The sequence below is a fragment of the Galleria mellonella genome, unplaced genomic scaffold (assembly GCF_026898425.1).
Source record: "Galleria mellonella isolate WM207_F2 unplaced genomic scaffold, CSIRO_AGI_GalMel_v1 utg34, whole genome shotgun sequence".
Classification (NCBI taxonomy): domain Eukaryota; kingdom Metazoa; phylum Arthropoda; class Insecta; order Lepidoptera; family Pyralidae; genus Galleria; species Galleria mellonella.
In genome coordinates this window covers 64813-80563 of record NW_026442081.1, presented here as the reverse complement: position 1 = coordinate 80563, position 15751 = coordinate 64813, and the positions used below count along the sequence as shown (strand labels likewise).

The 15751-nt window shown below is 37.2% G+C and overlaps 1 protein-coding gene across 2 annotated transcripts in view; it reads right to left on the bottom strand.

Moving 5' to 3' along the window:
* The window catches only part of LOC113512210 (follicle-stimulating hormone receptor), a 72646-nt gene that overhangs the window by 8094 nt on the left and 48801 nt on the right, over positions 1 to 15751 (bottom strand). Inside the window, exons 7-11 of one of the 2 annotated variants that reach the window (XM_031909151.2) lie at positions 14245 to 14313; positions 13460 to 13603; positions 5667 to 5807; positions 1177 to 1242; positions 466 to 609 (exon numbers count right to left, since the gene is read on the bottom strand). In XM_031909151.2, coding sequence (XP_031765011.2) covers positions 466 to 609; positions 1177 to 1242; positions 5667 to 5807; positions 13460 to 13603; positions 14245 to 14313 — 564 coding nt within the window. The remainder of the gene's footprint in view (positions 1 to 465; positions 610 to 1176; positions 1243 to 5666; positions 5808 to 13459; positions 13604 to 14244; positions 14314 to 15751) is intronic. The other variant, XM_031909152.2, reaches the window with a different exon arrangement.

The following is a 15751-nucleotide window of genomic DNA, read 5'->3' as shown; positions in this document are numbered from 1 at the left end:
TTTCGTTTAGGAGGAAGTCTCGAGGTCGCGCGAAGTCTCTTAGAGGACAGATAAAAAAAGATGGATATTGTAACTAGCATATCATATGTGATGGTAGTATGCATATTTTACGAAACATTAATACTTTTATACAACAAGAGGCAACGACACAGTAATTGGAGCGTCAGTGCTAATTTAGGTAACGTTTTAGAAATTTGGGGTGCACTATATCATCTTGTGAGATTAGTTTTTTAGTGTTACTATCACTAGACACTGACCAATTTGTATGACTATGAAGTGAGCGGTGACAGATGAAAGTCATGATCACCGGTTCAAGGGTACTGGTGAAGAAATAGTGAGGTGGTAAGATGAATGAGTAAGGAGGTAAATGGGTGACTGAGACGAGCCAGTGGTGGGCGAGTGGTCAGTTTGAGCGAGTGTGTGGGTGTGCGGGTGTGCGGGTGTGCGGGTGGGCGAGTAACTGACAGCACTTGCAGGCGCGGCGTGTGCACGAAGGCGTCGCGCGGCACGCGGCGCAGGCGGTTGCGCGCGAGCAGCAGGTCGTGCAGCCGCGCCAGCCCGCGCAGCGCGCCGCCGCCCAGCGACCGCACGCTGTTGTCCGACAGCTCCCTGCCGCACGCGCGCGCCTCGTTCATCATTATACGGACACTTCGTATCACGACATTCATATGGGCAACTCTATTATATACCCAAAGCATGCCCACTTTTAATATTGATAATTTTGTTGACTGTAAGGTGGGAGTAGTCTACATGCTCTACCTGGAGACCTTGACCAACAAATTGTATTGCAGCTGTGTCCATTGTTTTTTCAGCACTCAAATATAAGAAATAGACAAGGAGACAAGAAGGATAATTTAATTTAAAAACTTTAATTTATATTGTTGTAAAAATTTGAATGGTACTCAATTTATTCTGGCTATCTCTTAACGTGAGGAACTTAATATGAATTTATATTCATAAAATACTAGTGATCCGGCGCAGTTTCACCCGAGTAACTAGAATTTTTGAAAACATATAACTTATGTTACTCGCTGATAACCGAGCTTTCTATAGCTGAATATATTTTAAAATCGGTTGAGTAGTTTCTGAGTTTATCTATTACAAATAAACAATTAAACTTTCCTTTTTATAATACTAGTGTAGACTAGTATAGATAAAAGTGCGGCGGACACTCACAGTACTCGCAGTTCAGTGCAGTCGTGCAGGTCGGGCACGTGCTCCAGTTGGTTCCCCTTCACGTCCCTGCACACACACGACATAACAGCAGGTCAGCTGGCATTAGCGTCTAGTGTACTTTCGACATTATTAAAAAAAATACAATATCTAGATCTAGAACAATCGAGTCAGTGAAGACATCCCGTATATATGTAGACAGATCAGATTAGAAAAAAAATATTTAAAATTATTTTTCATATAATGTTAAAATTATTTATTCTGTAGCATCTTGTTTTAAAAAATATAACTTTAACTCTAGATATCAGATCAACAATCTAATAATACACACACACACACACACACACACGCACACTCACACGCACGCGCACACACACACACTCACACTCACACACACACACACACACACACACACACGCACACACGCACACACACACGCACGCACGCACGCACGCACGCACGCACTTACGCACGCATCAACACTGGATTTCAGTATACACGAACTATCTATGTGCAATAGAAAAGGGTATAAGCTACATTTTATACCGGTCAGTAAACATATTCCCTAACCGCGGAAGAAGTTGCGGGCAAAACCTAGTTATAATACGTATTTTTTATAGTTTGGTTTTATATCCACAGATAGTCAGGCAATGACGTGTACGTATCGTAAACAGATTGCCAATATTAAAAATATTATACCCGTTAGATTTTATTAGGCGCTCATATAAAATTTTAGTAACTGTTAACTTCATGAACTATAAATTGTCGAATTACGAATTGGATGTAATGGGTAGATCGCTCGATTTGAAATCTTTGTTAAGTGACACAAGTTCAATAACAATAATCATTGGTTATTATTACATTAGAATTATTTTGTTTAATTCCGTTACCACTAGTATGTGTGTACCACTAGTCAACACTTGAAGATTGATCACGTCTATTACTACAAGAAGTACCACAACCATCCATATTGGTCATCAATCTAGTGTTAATTTTATTAGACTACCCCTTCCTGCCTCGTAGTTGTTGTAAGAGGCGACTACAGGGACTTAATCGTCGAGGTATGGGTAACAAAGTTCCTCTGATGTTTTACATCAACAAATCCTAACTGCGGTTGTCAACCCGCCTGCCAAACGTAATAACTATTGGGAAAACCCTTTTTCCGGAGGAGACCTATGTCCAGCAGTGGACAGTTAATGGCTAATAAAATAAAACTAATAAATAATGATATGGGATCTAGGCTTTTATATTTCATTTTAAAACTACAAAAAAATGCTAGTATTATTTGGTCATTACTTATTCAGGCGGATCAATATTTAGCCATCTCTCTATATCTCTCGTATATGGAGAAGCTTGCTAAATGAACTGCATCTGTATTAACGCTTTATGATATACTAGATGTACCCTGCTGCTTTGCCCGCGTTAATTAGTAGATATATAAACTATCCTACGTATGTGTTATGATAAGGCACATCTACCAGTGTATCAAACGTCATTTTTGTTGTGAGGATAAAAATTTGTATGCATGCTAAGTACGATAATAAAGATTATATTTCTATCTATCTAGTTATATTTTTTTTTACATCGATTAAATCGATTTTATATAATGAGCTTTAAAAAATATTTGACATAATTTTTATCCCTTATCTCCTAAATTTATATCCTCAATTTCGATTAAATTTTGTTTTTAGTTAAAAAAATAATCGAACAAATATTTTTCTTTGATTTCATGATTATCATTACTTTTTTAATTTTACTTTCTAATCGATTTTTACTTCATTCCTTTTTGAACGCGCTTAGGGTTTGTATTTTGAAAAAATGCTGAAATTATATTTAAAGAACCTATCGGTTAAAAAAAATTCCATACAAACTTCCACCTTTATTTAAACCCTAGGAGCCGAATTTAAAATAAAATCTTTTCTTATTATTTGTGTAGGTCATAGAAGGAACCTACTGTCTCAATTTGATAATTTTAATTGTAGTAGTATCGACTGTGCGTTGATAAGTTACTCAGTCATCCCTTTTCTCTTTATAATACGAATATAGGAAGTATAGATTTCATGGGAGTTTTCGGGCTGACCCTGTAATTAGAAAGTAATAGTAATTATTATTAAATTAAAGTAATTAGAAACTATGACAACCATGTTGTGCAATATAGCGATTATGTAAAATTAAGTCTGATCTTTTAGATTAACTGTTACAAATTTTAATTCGTCTGATAAACATGTCGCGACTTCGGAGTGATTCAAGGTTCCCTAAGGGCCATCCCAGACAAACTTGAGCCTTCTATCAAAGTTTGGTCTGTTTACTTTAGGTTGTGGTAATTCTACAATATGAGCAAAGTTAGTTATATTATTAGGATCACATCGATTAACTCTAATACCTATTGGCTTACGTTTGTGATAATTCTTGAAAAAAATCTAGGTGAATCGAGTTCAGTTTTTTCTAACTCACGACTGAAGTAGTATAGTTTTTGTAATTTGGGTCGGGCAGTGGTGGAGCGGTAGCGATTAGCGTCCGTCGCGCCGCTCGATTTATGCAAATCGAATACCGATGCGGGCTCAAGTCGGGATTATGTCATGGGAGACTGAGACCGCGAACGCGCTCACCACCGCTGCGGCGCCGCCAGCGCTGGCCCGGCTCGGCCCGGCCCGGCCCAACCCGGCCCCACTCACCCCGAGGCCGCGTGCCTTTTATGGGCGTAATAAAGCTTAACATTTGAATTTTGTAAGTAAATTTATGTTCCATTTCAATGGTTTCCTCGGGTTTATCATTTAACATTTAAAAACTCGAATATCCTACATTTTGAAATTCGTAATAAAATATTACAAGTTAATAAAAATAAAAGAGGTCGCAACAGGATTAGATTTAAAATTTAAACGAAAGCTGCTATAGCTGTTTATTCCATCAGGGTTATCTGCTTGATTTTTTAACAGAACTTTTATAAGTATACAAGATTGGACAAAAATAAATAAACAGAAACAAGAGAATTGAGGTAAAAGTAGGCAAAGATCAATTTAAAATTTTCCGATAAGTATTTGAACGACTAAGGAACGATAGCAGTACTGGATCTTAATCATGTTTGAGCTTATTTGTAGGAGTAAGACAGTGTGAGGATTCACTTCCGTGTCCAGACTCACCGTAACGAACAAGCTTAGTTACCAACGACCAACGTACACACGTGCGTAATAACAATGTCGTATACTCACTTCTTATCTCACCTACTCAGACCTATTTGTTTGTGGCCTTTCTGTTTAACTCAGCTTATAAAGTCATATTAGTCTCTATACGAGATCTTAACAAAGGAATTTATGAAATCGCTTTCATGGTTCTTTGTGAAGAGTTGCTGTATTAAAGTCTTCCGGACGTTATAGCGAATTCTCCAAATTTCATTTTAGCTCCCTAATCCGTATCTTTTTTGGTGTATGTTCATAACGAGTATCTATTTATATTTTAAAGTTTTATAAATAATGATTCTTATATTTGTTTTACGAAAATAACTGAAAACTTTGTATAAGTATTTTTTTTTTAAATACAACCAACTGCCTAATTTGGAAAGAATAGAACGCTATACAAATTAGGCGATAGACAAAAATATCGAATTACAAGGAGCACCTATGTCTATTATAGTTTATCTCTTCGAAATAGTTCGAGACAATGATCGTACTTGAATGGTTTTTTTAATAAGTAATAATGAAATGGTAATTCTGTTTGCGCTATCAGTATACGCGCCAGTGAGATTTTACAGCTGAGGGTGAAAACAATCTGTTTTCAACCCATCGTGACAAATATCACATGAATTAACCATGATGGTTTTTAGGGGGGTCCGCATGGAAGTCGACCTGATAGAGTATATTGGTAGCAATGTGGCTGCTAGACCTACTACTAACAATCTCTTTCCCACCAATGTGTGCGGTTTTAAATAGATGATAATGGATTGGTCACAATGTAGACTATGTATAGTTTCGATTTTGATAATCGGTATGTGGAAATTCAGAAATATGACATGGTACAACTGGAAGGAGAGGGCTAGTCTTCCTGGAAACCCTAGAACTGGTTTTGTCTTCATCTATCGTCCTGTACTGGTACGCCGCCAGCGTATACTAATAACGTAGGCAGAGTTACCATTTCATGCTTATACAAATAAATAAATCCTTATTACTACTTACAAATTTGAAATCGAGTTTCTTTGTTTTTTATTAAATGCAACTTAGAATGGGAAACAAGCTGACAGCCCACCTGATGGAAAATGGTAACCGTCGCCTATAGACATGAGTAGTACAATAGATATAACATGTTACCCTATAATGCCTTAATGGCTTAACTAATCATTATGAAATTTGATATACACGTACTACAGGGGATGGAGAACGTTATAGGTTACTTTTTATTCATCCCGGTCAGTAAACATGTCCCGGTCATCAGGACGAAGTTGCGGCTAAAGGTTAGTAAAAAAATAAAAAGCACATGTTCCAAGTGTGTGCGGTACTGACAGGGCTCGCAGCTGCGGCGCGTGCGCGCACAGGTCGCGCGGCAGCCGCGCCAGGCGCGCGCGCTCGGCGTGCAGCGCGCGCACGCGCGACGACCCGTTCAGCGACGGCAGCTCGCGCAGCCCGCGCGACTCCGACACCACGCTGCCGACACGCGCCGTCAACATACCACTATAGGCTTGTACATTTGGAAAACTAACTATGTACCTACATGGAGAACGTCGCTCGCGTGCATGTCTCTGTGCGTATGTTTCGCCATATTCAATGACATGCAAATATTAACAATTGAATTTACATGTACCTGATTATTTTTTAATAACTTATTTTTTTATATAATTTGAGTAAAGGTACAAATAAGCACCACTTGCATCGCGTGCAAGTGTACGCACTTGAATCATGCATCATGAGTTGTCAACAAAGTTATTATAAAATAATTATGAGTAATAAAAGGAGTTAAATATCAAACAAAATATGACTAAAAATAAAATTATAAATGAGGTTTTACCAATAATTAATGTCTTAACGAGACATAACAACAAGAAGTAACTAGCGCTTTTGATTAAAAAAAAAATACAAAATCAACGAACAAACAGATTTATATGGTAAGAGGGAAAATATAAATGTACCAATTGATATATCAGTACGTTTATGTATGTTTGCTTTCAGTTAAATGGATTTGTTGTTCGTATAATGTGAACTTGTAAAAGTGTCATCAAACGTGGTCGCCCTGCTGTATACTCGTAGCGGCCGCTCGGCTCCTCCGCTCCCGGCTTATAAACGAGATTTACTTTATTTTTGGGTCAAACTTGCAAAGTTCCGGCTCGTCAGTCGCTCGGGAATTATGTTCCGTTCCAAGGCCGCGCGCGTCCATCCAAGACTCTCTCGTATTCTCGCCGTAAACATTCATAAGGAAACTCTCCAATTCTACTGGGCGCGTGTGCGAATTATTGGCCGATATTGTTAGAGTAAATTAAGGTAATAAAACGTGACGTAATTTTGTTGTTCCACGAGAATGTACTGTTTCTTAAATTGACTGAGCGTCGATACCGAAAACTGAACAGTAGGTATCAATTGTAATACAAATTGTAGAGTTGTAATGAATAATTTATATTGTTGATAACATTTACATACATTCAAACTTTAAAAACTAATCTGAATTTTTTCTGTGGTTTATATCACCTGGACCTACGTATACGACCTAATAATCTTCAATAGTACGAGAAAATGATGGGCCTCAGTGGTATAAAAAAAAAGTCCTGGTTTTCCTGTATACATAAATACATAAATAAATAAACAAACAAACGAATAAACCAATAAATAAATGAATATTGTAGACAGACAGACAGGTGAAATAACTAGAATAGTATAGCACTGTTATACAAAGACACGTAGGCAACTAGGCACCTAGTTAATATCCCGCCCGACCTCGGTGGGCTATCGAGTGTTTGCACTAATAAGTGGTCAGGTTACTGCGCTCCGGGTGCTAGGCGCACTCCATGTTCTACGAAAACGACAGTACTCCGAGCGACAGAGCTCCAGTGTCCACGTCCACTATACGGCACGTTAGGCAAGTTTAGGGTTTTAGTATAATTTGATGACCCCAACGACTGTAACTTCTCGAATTAAAAGATTAAAAGGAAACGAAACAAACAGAATGAAAGATTTTGTTCGCGGACTAAATGCTCAACATGTGCTAAGGCCTAAGCAATAACGTGCGCACAGACGGAGGTGCGGCCTGCCACCACGACCCCATGCCACTTAACACTCATGCCACTTTTGGGCCTCGAGGACATTTTTATATCTCACTTTACGACTTGTTGGCGCGTCAACCATTTTGCACTTGTAGCACAAATAAAATGAAATTTATATTCGCAGGAAAGGACGCCGCCACTAGATTTTACAACGCGACAAGCTGCGACTAAAAGGGAATGTTAATAAAGTCAAAACGAACTGGTTTGTACAGTTTTGTATACCAGCTGTTAAATGTCTACTAGTGATCTTAGGCCTCATCCATAGGGGGGGTGGGGGGAAATAGATCTAGATAATGAAATAGTACCACATTTATTAGAAGCGCTGCAGTGACCGCTTAAAATAATGCGAACTGTAACATGCTCGCTTCTCATCTTAGTGGTATATAAAATGGTGTTATTGAGTTCAACTTTGTAGGCGACAGTTACTACTTTCCACGAGATGCGCTATGTTTACTACTAAATAAATAAATAAATATCTACTGCAGAAAAATTGTTTAAGTTGATATAGATATTTATATTAAAATATATAGCAATTAGAACTCGTATTGAGGTTGTAACATTACATTAATTAAAAAAAAAAGAAAAAAATAAATAAAAAATATAAGAGCAATGTCATGAGACAAATGTTAATACTATAAATAGACAGTAAGTATCTATAATTTTGGCGATCGTAAAAAGAAAGGACAAACGGAGCAGACGCAGTCATACAGTGAGCATCTGCGAGGAGACGCCGCGCGCCGGCGAACTACATACTTAGTTCTCGACTAATTATGTTATTTACAAAATGAGGGAGCACCTGCCCCTCTAGCTAGGACAAACCTCGTTCTTCTATTGCCCTAACATAAAATGAAATACGAAACATATCAATTAAGGTTTTTACGAAATGAGATGAGTTATACGTAAAAGTGACGAGCTCGAGAGTATGTTTGGTACCAGCGCAGCTATTGAAAGAAGTTCAAATGCTTTTTAGGTTTTTTTCATGCAACTTAGAATGGCAAACGAGCTGACGGCCCGCCTGATGGAAAGTGGTAACCGTCGCCTATAGACATGAGCAGTACCATGGACATAAGAAAGTATACTGTTTCGCCCGTAACACCATGCGTTGCCATTCCTGAGGACTAAGGTGTTTTTTCTCTGTATTCTGTAAGTTCACTGCCATATCCCACCCTTCAAACCGAAACACAGCCATGCAAACACGACTCCTTTACGGTTGAAACACGAATAGGACAGAAGTAAACGACTTTTGTACAAAGTCCAGAGGGATCTGGTAGTAGTAATTTATAGGTTGCCACGTCATGTAACAGTGTTCTGTGAGCAGTGAGTCAGTCAGGCAGTCAACAGGTCTGTACACGCGGTCGTAAGTTCAATTTCATGTCTGCTTAATGTCAAATGCAACACACGAGCGGTAATGACATAAAGGAATGACGAAATTGCATACGTTTTAATTGGCATTTTTTGGCCCTAAATGAGACATTAATTTTAATTCTGAGTTAAAATAAAAATAAAATTTGAGTATAAAACTTATTTATGGGCATCAAATTTAAGTAAATAGTCTATAAAATTAACAAAAAAAAAAAAAGCAATAGCAAAAGATGATATGTATATTAGGAGTGAAATTTGCGGAATGAGATTTGATAGCAATAAACAACTTTTACAACATCATAATTAGTACTGTAATATTAATGAGCTTTATTTTCATATCAATTGTGGTAACCGGCATCGTCTATCTTTATATATAGTGTCGATTCTGAGGTCCACCGGAAACTAAAGTAGCTCTGACTCTACTAATATTAAATATACTAATATGGTACCTATATATTACAAAAAATATTTTTACATGTAAATTATACAATAAGTCTATAATCATAAAGTTAGAAATGGAAAAGACATTTGATATTAATCGCTATGTCTGTAGGTATATAATGTGAAACAAATACAAAACAAGAAAACATTGTTATCAGCCTCTGTTTTACATACGAGCACGAGGCTCGTGCGATACAATCCGTAAGAAATCACTACAGGGATACTTCTATTAGTTTATGACTGTCACTGGCGTCTTGTCAAAGTCACTGTTCATAATATTTACATTTACATATAAAAGATTGGTCTTGACTGACTCATTTGAACAACAATGCACAATCTAAATTTCGGAGGTTAAGAACTTTAAATTTGTAATTGAATTAAGTATGTTAAGTATCTATTCAAAAAGGAAACTTTCTGAAATTTCTACAGGATTCAATCGTAAAGCAGTTGTGTTTGCATGGCTGTGTTTCGGTTTGAAGGGTGGGATATGGCGTGAATTTACTGGGTACAGAGGAATAACACTTGAGTCCTCAGGAATGGCAACGCATGGGGGGTATCATGGGCGAAACAATATACTCTATTATGTATATGGTACTGCTCATGTCTATAGGCGACGGTTACCACTTTCCATCAGGTGGACCGTTAGCTTGTTTGCCATTCTAAGTGGTATAAAAAAAATTTAAAAATAACGGATACGAACGGGCGAGACAGCGACAAATAGCTATGAGTAGCTAGATATTGACAAATTATAAAAGCGTCTTTACAATATTTGAATTGTTTATTATAAACGCATCAACAGCCAGCATATAGGTACTATAAAATCATATTAATGTTATACGTGCAAAAAAATTTAAAAATGACTGTATGGGTGAATGTTTGTTATTCTGTCATGCAAAAACTATTGAACAGATTTGAATGAAATTTAATACAGGGAAAGTTATATCCTTACTTAGCCTGCTATGAATTGAGAAAAATAAGAACTGATGGTGTATTTTTCGTCCTCTTTTTACTAATTATATTTGCATAAGAAGAAAGGACGCAACCATACGATTTACAGTTTCTATTTTATCATTCCTTCTATGTAATTCCTTGTTCTTAGTATAAAACACATGTCCAGATGACAACAATTGTCAATTGTGTACATTGCGTTACATGAATTAAAATAATTTATTACTGATAGACAATAGCTCATTATTTAACAATAAATATTCCGTGTGGGCGATCGAGTGAAAAATGAACATCACTTTGTACTTCCTTAGGATATTGTAGCAAGTGATTAGGAGAACAAAATATGATACATTTGTATGCACCAAAAAACTCTAAATGAAACTATTTAACCTGCTAGCGTGATGGTAGGCAATACTATTAGGTATTGTTAGTAATGTGGATTACCAGTCCCGTTGCTAGTAACATACCCTGTCAGATTGACCTTCACGCGGTTCCCCCTATACTCGTAAACCATTGTGCTGAATTCCAGACGTATTCATCACAATGAGCTAACTGAGCTGTTTTTTCATTCTCACCTATCATCCCTCACTGGTGCCCCACCAGCGTATACCGTTAGCGCAAGCGGGGTTACCACTCCATTGTCATCCATTACGAAATCGTATCCGTGCTCAGCAATGAAACTATAATGAGTTGTTTTGATACGGTATACTTCAGGACTTAGTATCAAATGAGGACGTTTCCAATTTGTGCCGTGAATTTCGATAATAATATTTACAGGTGAATTTGTATAGGCATAGAATAGGCTACCCCTTCCTTTTCTTTTGGTGTCGTAAGAGACGACTAAGGGAGGGCGAGAGATGGGCAGCAGTGTCCCTCTTAAAGCACCTCTAAAGTTTAACCGCCTGCCAAGCGTGGCAATTACTGGCAAAACCCCCCAAGGGGGAGGCTTATATTAAGCAGTGGAGAGTTAAAAGCTGATAAAGTGATATTGGTTTTCTCTTTATTTTATTATGACATGTATTTTTTTAAGGAGCAAATACTTTAATTTTCGAGGAAACAATAAACAAATTAATTTAAGAAAAAAAAGGTTAAGTCAATTAAAAAGAACATTGTTGTAGTTGGGCAAATATAATTGAGTATCTATTATGTTACTGAATTAATAAAGCAATTTCTAAATAAGTGGATGAATATTCTTACAATATGTTAAGTTACACAATGCTCCCAGTTCAACGCTCAGCATCGACAAAGTTATCACGACTTATACATTTCGCTACACAAACCTATTAAATTGCTTCAGATTTATTGTGGCATTATTCTTAATTAATTCTATATAGCTATTTCTTATTCTACGAGTATGTACAGTGAGGAGATGTTCTTTTTTTAATATAACGTTTCGCAATTTACTTAGTAAGTCCTTGAGATCGCGCAGGGGATCTAACGGATCTCGTCGTATTTAGGGGAAATTGATGCAGCAATTCTTTCGCAATCGTTCGGAATATTAATAAAATGTTGTCCTTGAACCAGCAGTGCGCCGCGTCGGTACTTTATTGTTTTGTTTCAATGTTCTGGGCTCAAGTTGTCTCACTTTTCTTTTTATTACGCGGCGGGTCACAACTGTATAATTTTATCATTTAATCGAGATTTACACACACAACCTTATGTGCGCAACACGCACAGTCATATAGTTCTTATGATATTTTTATTTGTGGTAGTAAATCTAAAATATATATACACATACATGCATGGCGATAATAAAATCAAAAGGAAGATTAATGTAACTTTTTTAATATAATAGGTATAGATAGAAAAATGAACGTGAAACTTGGAAATGAATTAACGCCACGATCTACCTGAAGTTCAGAGTAATGATGACATGAAAAGTGCGACATAATCATAAAAATAAGCAAATGAAAAATTTAAAATAAAAGTTAGCACCGTAATAAACCCTTTTGATAAAAAAATCATTAAAATTATTTACAATTTTGTTAACGAAAATAAATTGCGTAACATGTATATAAAAGTATAATATAATTAAAAGTTTGAGGTCGGTTAAAACTGCTATCAAATCTCAGAGGTATTCGGGTTAGACCATACGAGTCGGAGGACTAAAACTTCCAACATAAATTAGTTTCAATGCAGCGTTGCAGTGCAGTAGCGTTAAATATGGACGCGAGCTATTATTGCATATTTCGTATTGTAGAGAGTCGGCGTCTACAGCGTTAACAGTTATTATAGTTTAAGAGGGGAAACTTAGATTTAAACAGAATTTGAATATTTAATCTATCTATACTTATAATAAATCTGTAGAGAGGTCAATTCTGTACATGAAATATATTTCCAAAATAACTATCAGGGGGTGATTAGTGATCGACACTGATGCCAAAAATGCAATCAGTAAAATTTTTGTCTGTCTGTTTGTATGTTCGTTATAAAAACAAAAACTACTCGACGGATTTTAACGAAACTTGGTACAATTATTCTTTATACTCCTGGGCAGGTTATAGTAGACGTATTTTCATCACGCTAGGATCAATAGGAGCAGAGCAGTGAAGGGAAATGTTGGGAAAACGGGAGAAGTTACTTCATTTTTAAGCTTCCGTCGCGTGTGCAGCCTTAATGGCCACTTTTTTAAATGTAAAAAATTCCACCCGTGCGACGCCGGGACGGGTCGCTAGTATTAAAATATAATTATTTAGGATTAGATACAAATGCTATCCGCAACGGTCTCGGACTCGTTGTACCAGTCAATAAGCAGTACTTGTAGCGAGGCAATAGGCGGGCGGCCATATAGCTCGAGTGACCGATAAATGCCGTGTGGTTCTGGCATAAAATGGGCCCAAGGTGGCCCATTCTATGCCCTTTCCCGTGGGTGTCATAAGAGGCGACTAATGGAGGGCGAGGGATGGACACCAGCGTACCTCTTAAAACATCTCTAAAAGCCTAACTGCGGTTGCCAACCTTTCTGCCAAGTGAGGCAACTACTGGCAAAAGTCCCTTTATGAGGAAGGCTTATGTTCTGCAGTGGACAGTTAACGGCTGAAATAATAATAATAAAAAATAACCGATAAATAATAGCCGACAGGGAATAAAGTTCTCGTGTAGCATCCGAGAGCAGGCCACCGTAGTGTGAGGCGGTCCATGCGGCATGGAGTGACGAACTCAAAAGTCAGTAGAACAAGAAGAAATTGGATGCAAGTGGTGCAAGATTGTACTCTGTGGTGAAATATAAGGGAGACTTATGTTCAACAGTAAACGATGGATGGATTATAATGAACGGATGCATGATGGACTCACAGCGTGGTGAGGTAGGGCAGATGCTCGAGGGCGCGGTGGTGCAGGTTGGATAGAGGGTTGGCGCGCAGCTCGAGCCGCGCCAGTCGTCGGCACGGCTGTAGCGTGCCCACCTCTACCGTCTCCACGCGGTTGCTCGCCACTGATCTATAACATAAGCAGGCGCTCATGATTAATGGTCTCGAATTGATCCTGAAACTAGTCGAGCTTTCTCGATCAATATTTTTTGTATTTGCAGAACTTTAAAATAATTAAATTCAATCTTTGGAAAAAAATAGCATTTTCGCATTTCCAACGTTCCCTTCCTTTTTTCCTCAATCCTTTCCTCCATACCGTAGGTGGCGGAAACCACCAACAAATGCATTCCCAAAGAGGGTTGACGGCAGGCAGGCGGCCGGTCGTAAAACTATAAGCCAAATATTTTTGTAATATAGATAAAAAACATTACGCCAACTCCATATAATAATTAAAATACGGGTAGGAAGAAGACTTTGGAAAAAATAGCGGTAAGAAAATTTTAAATAACTCCTTCACTGAACAGAATTGGTTCAAATAACTAAGTGACACATTATGTATATAATAAATTGCAATGCAGTCATCCATATTAAAGTTCAGTTATTTAATAATAAATAAATAACTACTTAAATAGGAATTAATTTTCAGTTTCAGCGTAGTTACTTTGAAATAAATTGAATAACACAAACACACAAAATGAAATAAATTTAGTTTAACTGCCAACATTTTATGATGAGCGGCGATGCTGTACCCATTTGCGTGTGGTAACTTACAAATCTTCCAGCAGTGGCAGCAGCTGCACGGCGACCGGCACCACCGTCAGCAGATTCTCTTCCAATCGCCTGTCGGCAACAAAAGCGTTCCATTATACTACTCATAAGTGTGCCGATTTATCCTAACTAGGAATTTAAAATAACTTGAAGTAAATAAATCGAAGTACATGTTTTCAATGGACTATAAAAATAAACCAAAAGAATTCTCAGTTTCCAACAAAAACATTGCGAACTGATAATTTTTAATCAGAATTATATTTCCGTGTTGGTTCTGAAAAATATACAAATATTGATTTTTTTATTCAGTGCGAAAAAGAAGTAGAGAAAGTTTGGTTGCTAAACAAGCCGATGATCTTTATTGATATCTATTTGAAATTTAATATATAAAAAAGTTTTACTGCAGACGATTACAAGTTTCAAATAGTCTTATCAGTCTTCTCTCTCCTCAGGCTATTGCTCATGACAAGATAAATACCTACCAAAGCAATGATCTGAATGTAAGATATTGTGTTACGCCAGTTTTGAAAGCGGGTGTCAATTTATAAACGTCCCTCGATTCATTAGAGGTGCTTAGGTCGGTTAAGTAGACGAGGTGAGCGGATCTAGGGGACAAATACGGGCATTAGGCGTAGCCGGTAGCCGGCAGCCGGCAGCCGGCGGGCGGCGGGCGGCCACGCCAGTGCCAACGACTCTCATCTGCCTGGAATAGTTTACATCACTTTTTGAATAATTTCAAAAGTTACTACCAATGTTTATAGGATATTTTTGGCATTTATGCATACCAATTGTTTACTCTATCGTCCAGCTCAGTATGCAATTCCAACATAAAAGAACTAGTAAGAAACTGCTAATCTACGTAAAGCAGAAAGCTGGTGGAGAAAACACATTGATTTTATTAAAAGAGATTTTCAGATTGGGTATCATTAGATGATTAATTAAAAATAGGGTTATTAATAATAGAAGATACTGAAAACGTAATTATCTCGGCGTAGGTACATTGAGAGAAAAGAGGCGTGACCACATAACGTTTATACAGCTGTATAGTAAGGCAAAGCTGAAGAATTTAATGGTTGAATGTAGTTGCCTGTACCTATAAATAGCCCTATGGACTGAAGAATTTACAATTTTCCCTTCACGGCATCTATATTAAAGAATTAAAAGCCGAAATGACATTGAGTTGACACAACTGAAATATAATACTCCTGGATTGACTACTAGAATTACTAAGAGTATATAAAATATACAATCATAGAATATATGAAACATTGTTCGACTGTAAGTGGCTTTAGCAAATACATATTTTTAGACGGATAACCGAACGGTATGTGTGCACGTGTACTACTTATTAGATATTTTGTGTATATCAAAATCATACGAAATATCAAAATAGTTTTCAACGTCATTCTAACATAGTGGGGTTACAAACAAAATTGCTTATTCATGTCGTCTTATAATTTAACTCGCGACACCCCGGCAGAAAAAAAAACTATTTCTTTATGTCCGAAGT